The sequence below is a fragment of the Loxodonta africana genome, chromosome 27, assembly GCF_030014295.1.
Source record: "Loxodonta africana isolate mLoxAfr1 chromosome 27, mLoxAfr1.hap2, whole genome shotgun sequence".
NCBI lineage: Eukaryota > Metazoa > Chordata > Mammalia > Proboscidea > Elephantidae > Loxodonta > Loxodonta africana.
This window is the reverse complement of record NC_087368.1, coordinates 30,194,859-30,210,649: the sequence shown is the minus strand read 5'-3', so window position 1 is coordinate 30,210,649 and position 15,791 is coordinate 30,194,859. Positions and strand designations below refer to the sequence as shown.

Sequence of the window (15,791 nt, the reverse complement as noted above, 5' to 3'; positions counted from 1 at the left end):
ATTAAAAGTCAGAATCAACTTGGTGGAAATGGGTTTGGTTTTTGTATTGTTTTTCTGTTTTGGTATGGAAATATTTTGTACAGGCAAGGCAGGATAAATGCTGTATTGTCTTCCGTATTTACCGGTTGTCAGAATAGTAAGTTGGTTGCCTAGCACTCTCCAAAGATAGCCAACACTTTTTTTTTTTAGTATCATTAAAAGCTCGTGATTCTAATATATTTCATGTGTCTCATTCTACTGCAGTCATTATTATTTTCATTGCTTGAAAAGTTTTGTTTCGATGATGAAAGTACAGGAAACTGACATAACCCTAAAGTTGAGAACTTGGAAAAAAAATGTTTTCAAGAAGAAAAACATTGCTTTAGGCACATTTAAAAGTAGGGCAATAGGGCTAGAGCTGGCCTCCTCTGTTTTTCCTTCCAAGTCACTTCAACTTGAGATTGGATTCACCAAGGCCGAAGCTTGCATCCAGCCTTAGATACTAATACCTGATGACTAGTTTATTTTTCTCAGTAGTCTCAGGCCTGCTTGTTTTGTTTCAAGCCTTTAAGTCATATTGTTTCTGACATAGGGATTAGCGCAGCAAGTATTTTTCTGCTGGGATCCAATTCCCTGGGCAATCACAACCCAGTAAAAAACTGCCGGGCAGTGACCTTTACGCAGTGCCATTACAAAGATGGTGAAAACCACAGAAGCATTAGAGATGCTAAAGTCCTTATGAAAAGCGGAAACGAGGATAACCCCTGACTACTTGGAGGTACTTTTGTATGTGAGCGTTTGAGATGACAAACTTTCTCGGAGAGTACGGCGCATCTGCAGGATGCAGTGGGTAATGTGTCCCTGAATTTTCTCATTAACGGCAGATCTGGGGAAGAGAAAAAAAAAAATACTATGGAAGGTTAAATCCAGATGGCGAAAGTTTAATTTCTGAGCCTGATATTTATAGCTAGGATTGTGAAAAAGGTGAAGAAAACTCATTAATGAGCTGTAATAGTTTGCACAGGCATTCTCTCACCACTGTAATGATGTCACAAGAGTTTATGAGGAAAAGCTCAGCCATTAAAGACACCTTAAATTATTGTAGTAAATTACTTTTTCTATTACTTTTAATGATTGATGTAAATCTGGTCTCATTTCGTGGAGGTCACTGGGCCTAATAAAGACATAATCTGTTAGTAGTTGAATACAGGGAAGAATTTCTAAAGGCTGTGGTTCCCCAGAAGCTCTGTCAGCCTACTGGTCTGGCTGTAAGAGGTCTGGGTGGACCGGATTCCATGTGTTTGAACTGTGTGCCAAAATAATAGAAGGATTCGTATGTGCCATTCACTTTTCATCTCATTTTAGAGAGAGGACAGGTGTCTTTGCTGTGCCCCACTACCCATTAAGAAATAACATTTGACTGTCAAAGGTCAGCTAACTGGAATGAGTCTGGTTCAATTGCAACAACCTTGTTGCTAAAAGGACATAAAGATATATTGCAATTACAACTACACTTCGAGATAAAACTGAGGGAAAAAAATGCTTCCATCCTAAATGGACGTAAAATGAGTTCTAAAGGCAGTGCATGTTCTTGTCACTTGTTCCTCAAGTGCTCTAGAATCTGAGAGTTCTAGTTGCTTTCCCCATCCCCACTGTTGCCTGCAACTTCCGCAGTGAGCAACAACACATGTATGCCACCATGCCGGGATAGATCCATTTGGAAACAATCGCATGTATTCATCCTCTACTCAAACCAGTTGCTGTCAAGTCAGTTCCAACTCAGGGTGACCCCGTGTGTATCAGAGTAGAACTGTGCTCCATAGGCTTTTCAATGGCTGGTTTTTTCAGAAGTAGATCAACAGGTCTTTCTTCCAAGATGCCTCTGGGTAGAGTTGAACATCTAACCTTTCAGTTAAGATTTGAGTGCATTAACTGTTAGCACCACTCAGGGACTTCTTTCTCTCCTAGTTGGAATAAACTACTTGAATGGGGCCAAGGTGCCTGGCTAGTTTGACTGGGATTAACATTCATCCCTCTGCGTGGTTCCACATTGTCCCCTTCCTCCTCCATTTCTTTTTGGCACTTGTTCACTCTCCCAGCTGTGTGTGGAGGAATTATCACGGTAGGAGTGGTACAAGCTTTCTTTTCCAGCACTTTCCAGTGGATTTCTCTGTTGTGGCAACCATTTTGGGGAGTGTATGCCAGTCAGATTACCTTATCCCCTGTGATACCAAATCTGTATGTCAGCACATTCTTTGTTTTGTCACTATGTTTTTTTTTTTTTTTCAAGGTGATAAGTAGACAGACCTACATAGCTCATTCCTGGTGCTGGCTCTTTATCTTCCAGTTGTGCTCCTATTTATTTTGGAGAGGAGTAACAATGCAGGCAGGTATTGTGGAAGCTCCAGTGTATTTTTCCAAGGAGCTACACATAATGTAGAATGTTCACCATTGCAGTTGAGGCTGTTCACTGTCTTACTGGGACATCTATAGAACAGAAATTACGACAGAAAAAAAATGAGAGTAAAATGAGTGAGGAGGCAGAAAGAGTTGGGACAGACTCCTATCGTCCTGCCATTTTCCCAGTTTCCTTAACTGGTTTCTAATTACAAGAGGCCACTTAGTGGAGAAGTTTAAAACTACCCACTGAATTAACCATTATCTCCAAAGAAACCAAATGAATATCTGGATGTATCACTATGTTTATAACCATACTGTAGGACAAATTTCATGGTAACAGTGATAATTCTCTTTGTGTGTGGATCCTTCACACAGGGGGCAGCACCATTTCTCGTGTGTGCCACCTCCGGTACAACAGTTTTGGGAGCCTTCGATCCTCTGGATGAAATAGCTGACATCTGTGAGAGGCATGGCCTCTGGCTTCATGTGGACGTAAGTACAGACATTCAACTTTATAGTATTTTTGCAGCTTTGGTGGAACGGTCTCCATCTTGGATGTGAGCTACTTTATTTATGTGTTTATTTCTAATTTGGGGAACTAGACATGTGCTTTACTGTAAGGTGCAAAGAAGAAGATTCCAAGACTTGATTTAAATCTTGTTTTAGTTTTCTGGCTTCCATTTTATTTCCCCCTCCCCCGTGAACCATCTTTTTTGCCCTCCGGAACTACTGCCATTGAGGTGGTGTGGTGCAGGGGACACATTTTGAATTATGGAGTCAGGAGACTTTGATTCTGACTCGCTTTCTCCTCGTTGTGACTTCAGCTCTTTAAGCTTCAGTCTTGTCATTTGTTAAGAGGGAGATGACTGACGTGGTCTGTGAAGTCTCTTCGAAAATTATATGATCCCAATCAGCCAGAAAATGGAAACAAAGCTACATTACGTAATTACCTGCTATAATTAAAGCAAGTTTTATCTGGATCAATCATAGGTAATTATTTGAGAGAGATTCTTCATAATTTATAACTGGAGGAGTCACATTTTTTTTTTTTTTTGTTTCCTAATTAATTTTCTAAGTCCGAAGTCTCTTCGTAATAATTTTTTCTTTAATTAAAGGTAACGCTTGAAATTTTACTTATCGAGGGTTAAAAAGTTTAATTCAGCCAGTTATGAGTGCTTGTTGAGCTTTTTGGCTTTCTTTCTTTTTTTTTTTTGGTGAAACCAGGAGCTAATTAGTTTGATTCTACCCAAGAGAAGGGACTGTTGAACATGCTGATAAGACTTAAGTGAACTTTCCTCAGGTAATCGAGTAGTTCAGATCCTCCTTATCAGAAGAGGAAAAGTCAACATTTTTGATTTGCTGAACTAAACATTTGGGGGATATACCTACATATAATTTTATAGTTTGTATTACTTCATGTTTGCAAAGTAAAGTGTCTGCGATATGATATGGAGAGAATTTTTTCAGCAACTCAAGGTTTTCATTAAATTTATCCTAATACTTGGTAAGAGCAGCTGTAATATAAACCTTACTAGAATTATAAACTGTTATCAGCATGCCAATGGCAGGACTTCAGGTGGGTTATTTGTGACTTCTTTAAATGGGACTATAGCATTTGTATCTGTTCACATTTCAATTTACGTCTTATTGATTTTTATAGACTTAGACGCATAACAATACATTATGTTCTAAAAGATAATATGAAGTGAACACTTTTATAATTGTAGAAATAAAGGGGAAAAATCAAATACATCAGCAGTTACGCTTACTCATTCTGCTCTCATAAGAGAAACATCAAATATGGATTATATAGCTTATGTAAAACAGGGTAATTACAACAGTATCTAAATTGGGAAGGATATTAAGAGATTTATGGGCCTTACAATTGTGATTCATAAGTAGGAATGAAAAACTCTCTAGATTCTTTGAAAATTAAAGGTGGAATTTTTGAAGGAAACACTTTTATAAGGAAATATTTAATGCATACCAAATTCTCTATTTGCACATAGCAAGAATCTAATAAATGCTTATGGTGCTAGATTAAACTTGACGGTGGTCTAGCTGGCCTATGAAAGAAATTAAGAAGCTCTAGCATGGAGACAGTGTTCACTCTCCTTTAATATTGCAGGCATCAATCTGTTGATAAAATTTCTTACAGGAGTGTTTAATTTATCTTGAAAAAACTTCATATACCATGGGTAGCTTATTGATTTTGAAGATAAAAAAATTAATAAAATTAACAGTAATTGGTTTGATCTCTTGGAAAAATTTTAAAGGATATTTTAAAGAGTCTTTAAAATATTAAAAACTGGTATTTATTTGCTTTTATTTTTTTAATGTAATTAAGATTGCCTGTTCTCCATAAACAAAGTCACTCTGCATATACACCATATTTTATTAATTCTAAAATGCACTTTTTAATACATATTTTTTAACAACTCTGAAATTAGTATGTTGATGTCTTTTTATTCTATCTTAGTGGTACCTAAAAAATAGTAAATCTTCCCTTTAGTAGTGTCTTAAATTTGATTAATTACAATGCATGTTTAAACAACTGAACAAGAAGAACTTGAATTTTGTTAGAATCTTCGGTCTTGAATACCGTTCTTCTTCCATGAGAGCAAACGTTATTCCACCTCTGCCTTAGGCGAGGCTGCCACGTTTGGTCCAGCTCTTCTTGAAGCAGAGGCTGTGGATGCTGCAAAGGCTTATACACCCAGTCCAGCTTCCTAAAGTCTCATGCCTGCTCTTTATCCAAGTCCAAGGGGTGGTAGAAAACATTGCATTTAAAATAATGGGCTTTATACACTTCCAGATCTGCATTCCACCCCTACTTTCACCTCCATTTCAGGATTGGTTCTACTGTTAATTTTTTTAACAAATCGATTAAGAGAACATGGATGTAAAATGGCATACCACACTGCCTAGCATATAGCAATTGCTCAATAAATGACGGTTCTTATTGAGATAGAAATTCTAGCTCCTTCATCATGCAGATGACGGCTTAGGTACTTTCACCAGTTCTAGAATTGGGGATTTAGAAAGCCGTACAAGTAGACATAGGACGTTGAAGTGATGGGTTGTGTTTTTTTGCCTTTCAGCTCGTTTGAGGAATGGGGTTGTAGGTGAGCTGTTCCTAATTCTGCAAAACCCCTCTGTAAACCACTGAACTAACGTCTCCAGATTGCTCACGTGAATTTAAAACGTCAGATGAGCTCACTAGGTGTGGGGAGAATATTGTTTACTTTTTTTAGGAGGAATAGGAGACGGAGGATAGAAGAGGAGACATGAAGGACAGCAAATGTAATGCATGAGGCAGGCGGAAATGGAGAGAGTAAATGGGTGTGGCTGGGTCTTACTCATTAATCCTTCTGACAGATGTCATTGGTAGATTCTCAGTGAGGTCAGAGGATAAAAGGATGAAGAAAAGTAGGCAGCTTAATAAAGGAACCTAATATATAAATCATCGTAATGTTTGCATGGGTCAAAATCTCAAAATACAGATCTGTGGCTCTTCAACTAGGAGACTAGGATAACATTTTTTCAGATAGCGAAAGCAGTTGTCTTTGTAGCCCAGTGTTTATCACCCATGGTCCATTGTGAATCCCAGTGTGGCAGAGAGTGCAGCAGGAAGGGGACATGACTGATGACCTCAAGTCTTCAGTCCTTTATCGGAGATACTTGGTTATTTGCACACATACCACCCTTGGGATACATCACAGCTCACAAGCTTTTGGGGACCCCCGGAAGTTGTTAGAACTCCAACCCAATCATAGAAGCAGAGTCGGAACTATGGTGAAGCAGGAGAGGTGCCTAGGGCTCAAATTTAAGGAGGCATTCACTCTCAGGGTTGTATAAGGGTAGGGTCAACGAGTGCACAAGTCTGAGAGTGTCTCGTTATGTTCTGCACCCCAGGTGGCTCACTCACCTCACCCTAGTTCCAGCCTTGCATGGGAGAGTTGTTCTAAAATGGAATGTAAGGCCACAAAGTGGCTTGTGCTGTGTGTACATTCTCTTCTTGCATACCAGTGGACCCAGCTTTAATAATAATCCGGGAATGATATAAATGTCTCATTTCCTTCATCTTCCATATCCTTGGTGCACACGATCTTGGCACGTCTTCCTACATGGTATTGGGGTCGAACTTTTTAAATTCTGTGGCCAAAAATAGCTCTTGTATACATCCTCGGCAGCTCTTGACCTCACCTGCCTATAGTATTTCCTTCATTCCTCACTACTCCATGTTGTACTCCACTATTTGTCAAATGGTCCCCTTTCCTAAGCCATGATGTTACTGTGATTAGAAAATGGATTCCAGATCTGATTTTTATTACCTGTGAAACCTTGGACAGTTCATCTACCACCCGTGAGCCTTAGTTTATCTGTAAAATGGAGGTGGTAATAACCCTATTCTCTGTGGGATGTCGTGAGGTTTAAATAACCTCAAAGAACATTCCACACAGCTTAAGCTAGTCCCCTTGTGTTCCTCTCACTGCAGTCACTCTTCATTGCCCTACAAATGAAAACTTAGAAGTCTGCCCAATTTCAAGGACTACACTGACTTTCATATTCATATGCCCTACATTGATTTTTTCCTTCCCCTCCCTTCAGACCTATTGACTATGGGATAGCCTTTCATCTTCTTTTTAACTCCTTTCTCCTTTGCTCTTAAAATTTTACCTTTTGCATGATTAACTTCCTTAAGTTCCAAGCTCCCTGTCTTCTACTCTTCCACTTTTACTTTGAAAATATTTCTGAAAGCCATTTGGCTGAAAAGATCTGATTTTTCATTGTTGTTGTTGTTGTTAGTTGCCATTGAGTGAATTCTGACTCACAGTGACTCTCTGTAGAACTGCCGCATAAAGTTTTCAAGACTGTGTAATATTTTGGAAGCAGATCACCAGGCCTACGTTCCGAGGTGTCTCTGGATGGCTTTAAATTGCCAACCTTTGGCTAATAGTTGAGTGCTTAACAATTTGCATCCTCTATTGTTGTTGTTATGTGCCGTCGAGTCAGTTCTGACTCATGGTGACCCTGTGTACAACAGAACAAAACAGTGCCCAGTCCTGCGCCATCCTCACCATCTTTGCTATGCTTGAGCCCATTGTTGCAGCCACTGTGTCAGTCAATCTCTTTGAGGGTCTTCCTCTTTTTCACTGACCCTCCACTTTACCAAGCATAATGTCCTTCTCCAGGGACTGGTCTCCCTACTGATAACATGTCCAAAGTATGTGAGACAAAGTCTCACCGTCTTTGCTTCTAAGGAGCACTGTGGCTGTACTTCTTCCAGGACAGATTTGTTCCTTCTTCTGGCAGCCCATGGTATATTCAATATTCTTCACCAACACTGTAATTCAAAGACATCAATTCTTCTTTGGTCTTCCTTATTCATTGCCTAGCTTTCAAATGCATATGAGGCGATTGAAAACACCATGGCTTGGGTCAGGCACACCTTAGTCCTCAAAGTGACATCCTTGCTTTTCGACACTTTCAGGAGGTCTTTTGCAGCAGATTTGCCCAACACAGTATATCATCTGCTTTCTTGACTGCTGCTTTCATGGGCCTTGATTGTGGATCCAAGTAAAATGCAATCTTTGACAGATTACAGTATTTCCATATGGCATCACCTAGGGGCTTCTTAATTTTTCATTAACAGGATCTGTTTCCACCTAGTCCATCCTAGCTGAATATGAATTCCTGTGTTCCCTTCTATGCACCTTGCCAAGCGTGTGCATCATTTCTTACGTGAAATGTTGGCCCTTAGACCATGTTTTGTCGTCAGCATTTGTACAGTTTGTGTGGTAGGATGCCAGCATTGAGAAGATGTCTGGTTTAGGTTCTAAGTTTCAAGAGGGCACGAACCGTATTTTTAACCTCTTTTCATCCACATACAGTTCAACTGGTTAATATATCAATTTCTTTATGATGCCGTTAAGGGTCCATGATGGCCCATCTATTGTGATGAGGTCTGATCTGGTTCCCTGAGTAGAGCCAGTGATCAGAATTTCCTGGAATACAAATTGGTTAACATGGCATAAAACAGAGTGTGAAATAAGATAGATGTGGAGCCCTGGTAGCACAGTGGTTAAGCATTTGGCTGCTAACCAAAACGTCAGCAGTTTGAACCCACCAGCCATTCCACAGGGAAAAGATGTGGCAGTCTGCTTCCGTAAAGGTTTACAGCCTTGGAAACCCTGTGGGACAGTTCTACTCTGTCCTATACGGTCACTGTGAGTCAGAATCGACTCAATGGCAATGGGCTTGGTTTTTGGTTTTTTGAGGTTGTCACTCAGGCTTTTCCATGACAACCAGATGATATACAAGTAACATTGAAATAATGTTGTTTTGGTTATACAAATATCTCAACAGGCTTCTTGGGGTGGCTCAGCTTTGATGTCCAGGAAGCACCGCAAGCTTCTGTGTGGCATCCACAGGTAAATATAATTTCCAGTTCACAGCTGCCTTTTAGTTAGGTGAGGGAATCTCTTTGGAGTTTGCCCATCCAGGTTTCATTCTGAAAACAGACAAAAACAAAATAATTTTTTTTTTTTTTAATAACCCCACCTCCACCCCCAAAATGGGATTTTATAGAACACTAACTTGGGTTACTGAACATGGATGCTGCTAATGATAGTATTCTTTCCTTCAGCATATACTAATCGCCTCCCCTCCCTACCCTGTCCTTCTCTTTGTTGAACACAACAGGGCTGACTCTGTGGCCTGGAACCCACACAAGATGCTGATGGCTGGAATCCAGTGCTGTGCTCTGCTTGTGAAAGACAGCTCCGTGAGTTTTTCTTCTGTGGTCTTTGGGTATCGAGTGTGTTAAGTCGCCGTGTTTGCAGAGGGCTCCATTTTGTTTCTGCGCTGGTGACGTGGGCCAGATGCAGATGGAGGTCTTTGGGAAATGCTGATAGGATTGAAAGGAAAGATCAGTAGGCCCAAAGAAAAGACCTAATCCTTCTGCACAGATGATTCTGTGGATTTGATTTAGGTGTTATATAATCTCATTGCTTGCAACAAAATGGTCTCTCGCCCTCATTTGGATTATATTTTGAAACTGAGTTTTAAATGTTGCCAAGATTTTTTTTCTCCTTGATTAAGTTTGGGAATCAAGTTATCTTGAAACTACTCACTGAAAAAGTGAAACAGATATGTGTCATACATTAAACTGAATGCTTAATGTACTTAGCTAGGTCTTAACGGCCCATTATAAGGGAAGATGTTAGTTTGAGACTGATCACCAACTGCTGATTTATTAGGGGATGGCCTGTCTCAAGAGATTGGTACTCAGCTTTCTTTGAAACAATGGGAAGAGTTGGAAACAAGTCTTGGTCACTACCGGGCAAGTGGGGAAAGAGTTGTTGAGGCTGGTCAGAGGTATAAACCCTGTGTTTTCCATGGGTTACATAAGGATCCTTGTGGGAAGTGGCCCAGGCTGGGAAGTGCCACTTCATTCTTAGAAATGCCTCCTCAAGATCTGTGTTCAGCATGTGGGCGATCTTTCTTAGCCATCTGTTTATATTTTTTTTCTTAGGGAACTCCCTTTGCCAATGCTAAAGTCACTTTCTGTTTTTGAGAAATTTTATTTCAAGTGAAAACCATATTTAAAACTTAAAACCTAGCTTTGCATGTGTGCGTATGCTTTCTTTTGGATTTTGATAACGCTTTATTTAGAGTATTATTATTATTTTTTTAACTTTAAAAAATTTTATCGTGGTAGGATACATATATATATAATAAAGCATCGGCCATTTAAATCATTTTTATGTGGGTAATTCAGTGACATTAATTACATTCACCATGTTAAGCAACCATCAAGGTTATTGTGTTTTGTTTTGTTTTGGCATGTGTGAACATTTACAATGCATTTTTTTTTTTATTGTGCTGTAAGTGAAAGTTTACAAATCTAGTCAGTCTCTCATACAAAAATTTATATACACTTCACTATATACAAAAATATGGAGTGCTTCATGAATTTGCGTGTCATCCTTGTGCAGGGGCCATGCTGATCTTCTCTGTATCATTCCAATTTTAGTGTACGTGCTGCTGAAGCGAGCACCGATTTGTTTTTCAATTTGTGTGGTATCTGTGTGTCAGTGCCCCGTGTGTTTTGACACAACCAAACAGAATGTCCCTCAGAAATTAGGAATCATTTGCACCTGGAGAGACAGACACTCTCAGGGATATGAATCTACTCCTTAATGTTTTCTTGGGTTGGCTCTCGTTGCACGAGTTCAATGCCACTTACCTTATTTCTCCGTGGTACGTAAAAAATGATGAATCTTACTTTTGGTGATATCTTAACTTTAGTTACGATGCATGTTTAAACAACTTAACAAGAAAAAATTTTTAATTTTGTTAGGATCTTTTTCGAACCTTTTGTCTCCAGTACCATCCTTCTTCCCTGAGAGCGAATGCTATCCCAGCCTTTGCCTGGAGTTTTTAAATTGTGCAGTTATAACTGGAAGGTAGTTTACAATTACTATATCATTTGTGGGAGCCCTGGTGGCACAGTGGTTAAGAGTTATGGCTGCAAAATGAAAGGTCGTAAGTTCGAATCCACCAGCCGCTCCTTAGAAGCCCTACAGGGCAGTTCTAATCTAATCCTATAGGGCCCCTATGAGTCGAAATGGACTCGACGGCAGTGAATTTGATTTGGTGTATCATTTGTGAACCAAGGGACATAATCAGTTTGCCCATTGTAACATATTTAGGTCATGGCAAAGCTAGGAGTAAACCCAGATTTTCCTTTGGCATAGAGACAAGAACAGAATTGTGTCAGGCATCCTTTATGTGCCAGGCATTTTACATTTGCTTTCTCCCTAATCAGCCATTTGGAATGACATACTTATCTGTTGTTGCAATGCTCTTGGGGGTGGAAAATTTAAACCCAAGATTTTGTGACTACCCTTTTTAATGACTTCTAGCTTTTGTATTTTTTACTCGCTGAATGATATTTGGGTGATTTCGGAAAGAATTGATTTACATTTATGTACTTGAGGCAATTTAAAATTTTATGGATCACATAACTCTATAACAGGGGTTAAAGTTTTATTTTTTAAAAAAGAATTCATTCCTGGGTCTTGGTGACAGCAATAGTACCCACGTCTCTACTCACGTGGCTGGAATTGAGGGGTTGGAAGAATTGTGTTCATCATGCAAAGAAGTGAGCACTTTTTTAAAAATCACCTTTTTATTTTTTTAATCAAATGAATGTTCTCGTTTTAACTGGATGAAGTGCTGATCCAAGAGATATGACAGTCAGTTTAAGAACCAACAGTGACTGATCTTTTACATAGACCAAGCACGGTGCCGATTCTGGGCTTATAATAGTGAAAAAGGCAGACATATTCCCTTTGACATAGTCAAAGAGCTTATAATCTCACAGAGGGGCCAATGAACAAAAGTTATGCATTGAATTCTTTACTTACTACTTTGATAAGTGCTCCAAAGAATGTATCAGGTACTGTTGATCGTAAATCCAACCTCCTCTTCTGCTTTTCTCCCAATACTTACCTAATCTGCTTCCCTTGAAGCTAGTCACCCTTTGACACAGATCTGGCCAATGTGATGTAGGGAAAATGTGATGGAGGCTGTTGAGAAAGATTTTGCTTTCTGATAGAAGAGAGCATTCTGGTGCTGGCCCTTCCTGTTTTTCCTGCCTTGAATGCACTTATGTAAAGACATGACTCATGGAGTTCTGACAGCCACCTTGTTACCATAAGGTGATGACCCTAAATTCAAAAAGTGAACATGCATAGAATGGCAGAACAGAAAGGCGAAAAGTCTTGGCCTACGATACCAAAAACCCATTGCTATCGAGTCAGTTCTGACTCATAGCAACCCTATAGGACAGAGTAGAACTGTCCCATAGAATTTCCAAGGAGTGCCTGGTGGATTTGAACTGCTGACCTTTTGATTAGCAGCCAGAACACTTATCCACTACACCACCAGAGTTTCCTAGTGATTTTGAAATGTTGCACTAGTCCTGGAAATGCCTCCTTCCTGACTTTTTCGCTAATGAGCTGATTAAATGTCCTAATTCTGAAGCCATTTCTATTGTGTAATCTGTTACTTGCAGCTCTATGTACCCCTATTTGATACAGAGAATTGTATAGTACTCTGAGAACACATAGCAGGTGGACCCCAGATGTTCCAGGTAGAAGGAACAGCATGGGCAAAGCATTGAAGAAAGGAAGGTTCTTTTCTAATTTTGGACACTGAAAAAAGTCCATGTGGCTGGAGAACAGAGAATAATGCAAAGACTGGCATGAGATGAGACTAAATGATAAGACAATGAGTAGATCACGTAGGATCTTAGAGACCATCTAATGACTTTACACTTGATCCTCAGAACAGTGGGAGAATCTTAAAGGAAGGGAGTAATCTGAAAATATTTTCGTTTAAGACAGTGAATTGGAGTGGGGCAAGAATGGATGAAAGAATAAGGGAAGGCTTGAAGTATCCAAGCAAGAATTGATGGCCAAGGAGATAGACAAAAGTGGTGAAATTCAAGACATACTTTAAATTTTTTAATAGACAAGAAAATTACCAAGATGAGGAAGAAGCAGTGTCATGGTTGACTCCTTGATTTCTGATACAGCACTTGAGTGAATGGTCCTACTTAGGGAGATAGACATCTCTGGAGGAGGATCTTCAGAGTAAAATATCTTGATTTTAGTGTTGGACATGCTCAAGTGGAGATTTCTATGAGATATTTCCATGATAATGTCACATAGGCAGTTGATATATGGATCTGGATGGAGCTAGGAAAAGAACTCAGGGCTGGAAAAGCATATCAGGGAATTGTTGACATGCAGGTGATAGTTAAAGTCAGAGGAGTAAAATGGATCACCCTGGTTGGAAGTTTGGAATAGAAGAACTTCATTGTTTAAAGACTGGATAGAGGAGGAGGAACCCCCAGTGAAGGTGAGTCAGAATGGCCAGAGGGGTAGTAGGAAGACCGGGAAAGTGTAATGCCAATGAAATCGAGAAAAGAGCGTTATGAGAACGAGGGTCAATGGTTCTAATCCTTTGTGTTGCAACTTAAACGTGACCTTCTAAAGGACATCCCAGATATCCCAATATAAATTGGCATCTCCCCATTATTCTCTCTCATACCTGGCTGTCTTCCTACGAAAGCGATCACAACAATTTGTAATTATGGTTTCTATATTTCGTGTCTTTCTCTTCTGCTCTAATGTAAGCTCTGCGAGAGGAGGGACCATGTCAGTATGTTCACCATTGTATCCCCCAGTGCCTAGCAAGTACTCACTGAAAAAAGGAAAACATTAAAATTCATTGAATTTAAATAAATTAAAAATCCCCAGAAATATGCGTCTTTGTGTTAGCAGTAACTCGGAGGTTCTGATTCCTCTCTTACTCCCAAACTGTTCCTTTTGAGAAGCTCTGAGATAGAATGATTGAAGTTATAGTTGATGACCTTTATTACCAGATACGTGCAGCAGTCATTGATGAATAGTGATTTTAATTTGGACTTATTTCTCCAGTTGATACAAGGGGATATGCTAGTTAAAAGAAAGCAAATTACTTAGTGAATGTGTTTCTGCTCGGGGGGAAATTTATGCCCCCAAAGCCCTGACAACCACAATGCTCTTTTTCTGATTGACTAGCTGGTGGTGTTTGCAAATTTAATCTCCTGTGTTAGTAAAGGGGAATACTTCAGAGACAAAGCCAAGGTGCTGTTCTCCAGGTTGTACCATCACTAACCCTCTTCGCATCACAGGGATAAAAAGAAAACCAGGGATTTGAAAAAAATCTGTGATTATAAATAGGTTGACTTTAGTTGTAAATGCTGGATCTACGTGTCCGTTCTTGGATCAAACACAGTTTCCATGCTATGATCTAAAATAAAAGGCAATATATTCTAGGAGTCAGTTGTGTAGATGAAAAAAATCTCAACATTGGCTTTTTGATTCTTAGTGTTTATTAGAAGGACTTTTTAATTTAAAAACCTAACAGATATAGGAAGTATGAAACATGCAAATCAAATGACTTTGAATACAGAGTATTCCTCTCTATTACTACCTACGAATATCATCAGATAGTAATTCATATGGCCTTCCCTTTTAACTTAGAAGCTACAGAGAATGCAAGGGACATCTCTCTTTTTTTTCCAGAAAGGCTATGTTGACACAAAGGGCTTTTTCTAAAAAATTGTATCCTCTTTTGTATTTGTATTTCAGAAGTAATTCATGTTCATCATAGACAAATCAGAAAATTCAGAGAAGCCAAGGAATGGGGAAAAATGAATATAGATGCCTAATATCTGAAAATGCCCTTTTATGTATTTCCCAATGCATATGTATTTATAAATGTCTACAAATGCACACATACCTAATCTATAAAAATTGCATCATTTTTTGTTTTTAACATGCGTTTTCTGTTTCACAAAGTTGTGAGCCTTGTTAGATGTCAACAAATACATGCCTTCTATGCAATCATAATGGCTGCATAGCATTCTGTCGGTTTGATCTGCTGCAATTAACTTGACCAACCCCTTATTACTGAACAATTAAATGGGTTTTTACTTTTTGGCAATTACAAATATCGCTGCAATCTTTGAGGCTAAGTCTTTGTGATCATCTTTCATTCTTCCCTTAGGATGAAACTCCAGAAGTGGAAGAGCTAGGATCAGCTTTCATGATGCTTTTTATACTTGTTCTCTAATTTTTCTTCAAAAAATCATTTACATTCTCACTAGCAGAGTTTGAGTGTGTCTGGGTGTATGTGTGTGTGCTTTAACTGTCGACATCACTCAAAAAAAACCAAACCCGTTGCCGTCGAGTGGAATGCAACTCATAGCGACCCTGTAAGACAGAGTAGAACTGCCCCATAGGGTTTCCAAAGAGCACCTGGTGGATTTGAACTGCCAACCTTTTGGCTAGCAGCCACAGCTCTTAACCACTATGCCACCAGGCTTTCCTTTGACAACACAGGGGAGTTTATATTGGTCAATTTGATAGACAAGGCATTTATACAGCCACCCTTATGCAAACACACATGCGAACATCTTCCTTCTAATACTATCACTTGACGTTTTGTGCCCCCTTCCCTTCTACTCTGCCCTATAGGGTTGCTATGAGTCGGAATCAACTCCATGGCAATGGGTTTGGGGTATTTTTGGTTCTCCGACTAGGGGTATTGGCATGCAACTCTCAACCACCAGCATTTCAAAAAGGAGTCCCTGGGTGGTGTAACCTGTTGACCCACTCAGCTGCTAACCAAAGATTGGAGGTTCGAGTCCACCCAGAGGCACCTCACAAAAAAGCCTAGCCATCTGATTCTGAAAAATCGGCATTTGAAATCCGTATGGAACAGAGTCCTGTTCTGCCAGGCATGGAGCCACCTTGAGTCACAATGGACTTGACGATAACTGGTTAACTGTC

General features: G+C 39.5%; 1 protein-coding gene and 1 non-coding gene across 3 annotated transcripts in view; one reads left to right on the top strand and one right to left on the bottom strand.

Moving 5' to 3' along the window:
• GADL1 (glutamate decarboxylase like 1) overlaps positions 1-15,791 on the top strand; it is a 150,308-nt gene that overhangs the window by 24,158 nt on the left and 110,359 nt on the right. For both annotated transcript variants that reach the window (XM_010595539.3, XM_010595538.3), the window contains exons 8-10: positions 2,755-2,871; positions 8,749-8,813; positions 9,085-9,166. In XM_010595539.3, coding sequence (XP_010593841.1) covers positions 2,755-2,871; positions 8,749-8,813; positions 9,085-9,166 — 264 coding nt within the window. The remainder of the gene's footprint in view (positions 1-2,754; positions 2,872-8,748; positions 8,814-9,084; positions 9,167-15,791) is intronic.
• On the bottom strand, positions 10,335-10,441 carry LOC111752176 (U6 spliceosomal RNA). The gene has a single exon (XR_002787177.2). It is a non-coding gene; the product is annotated as a U6 spliceosomal RNA (small nuclear RNA).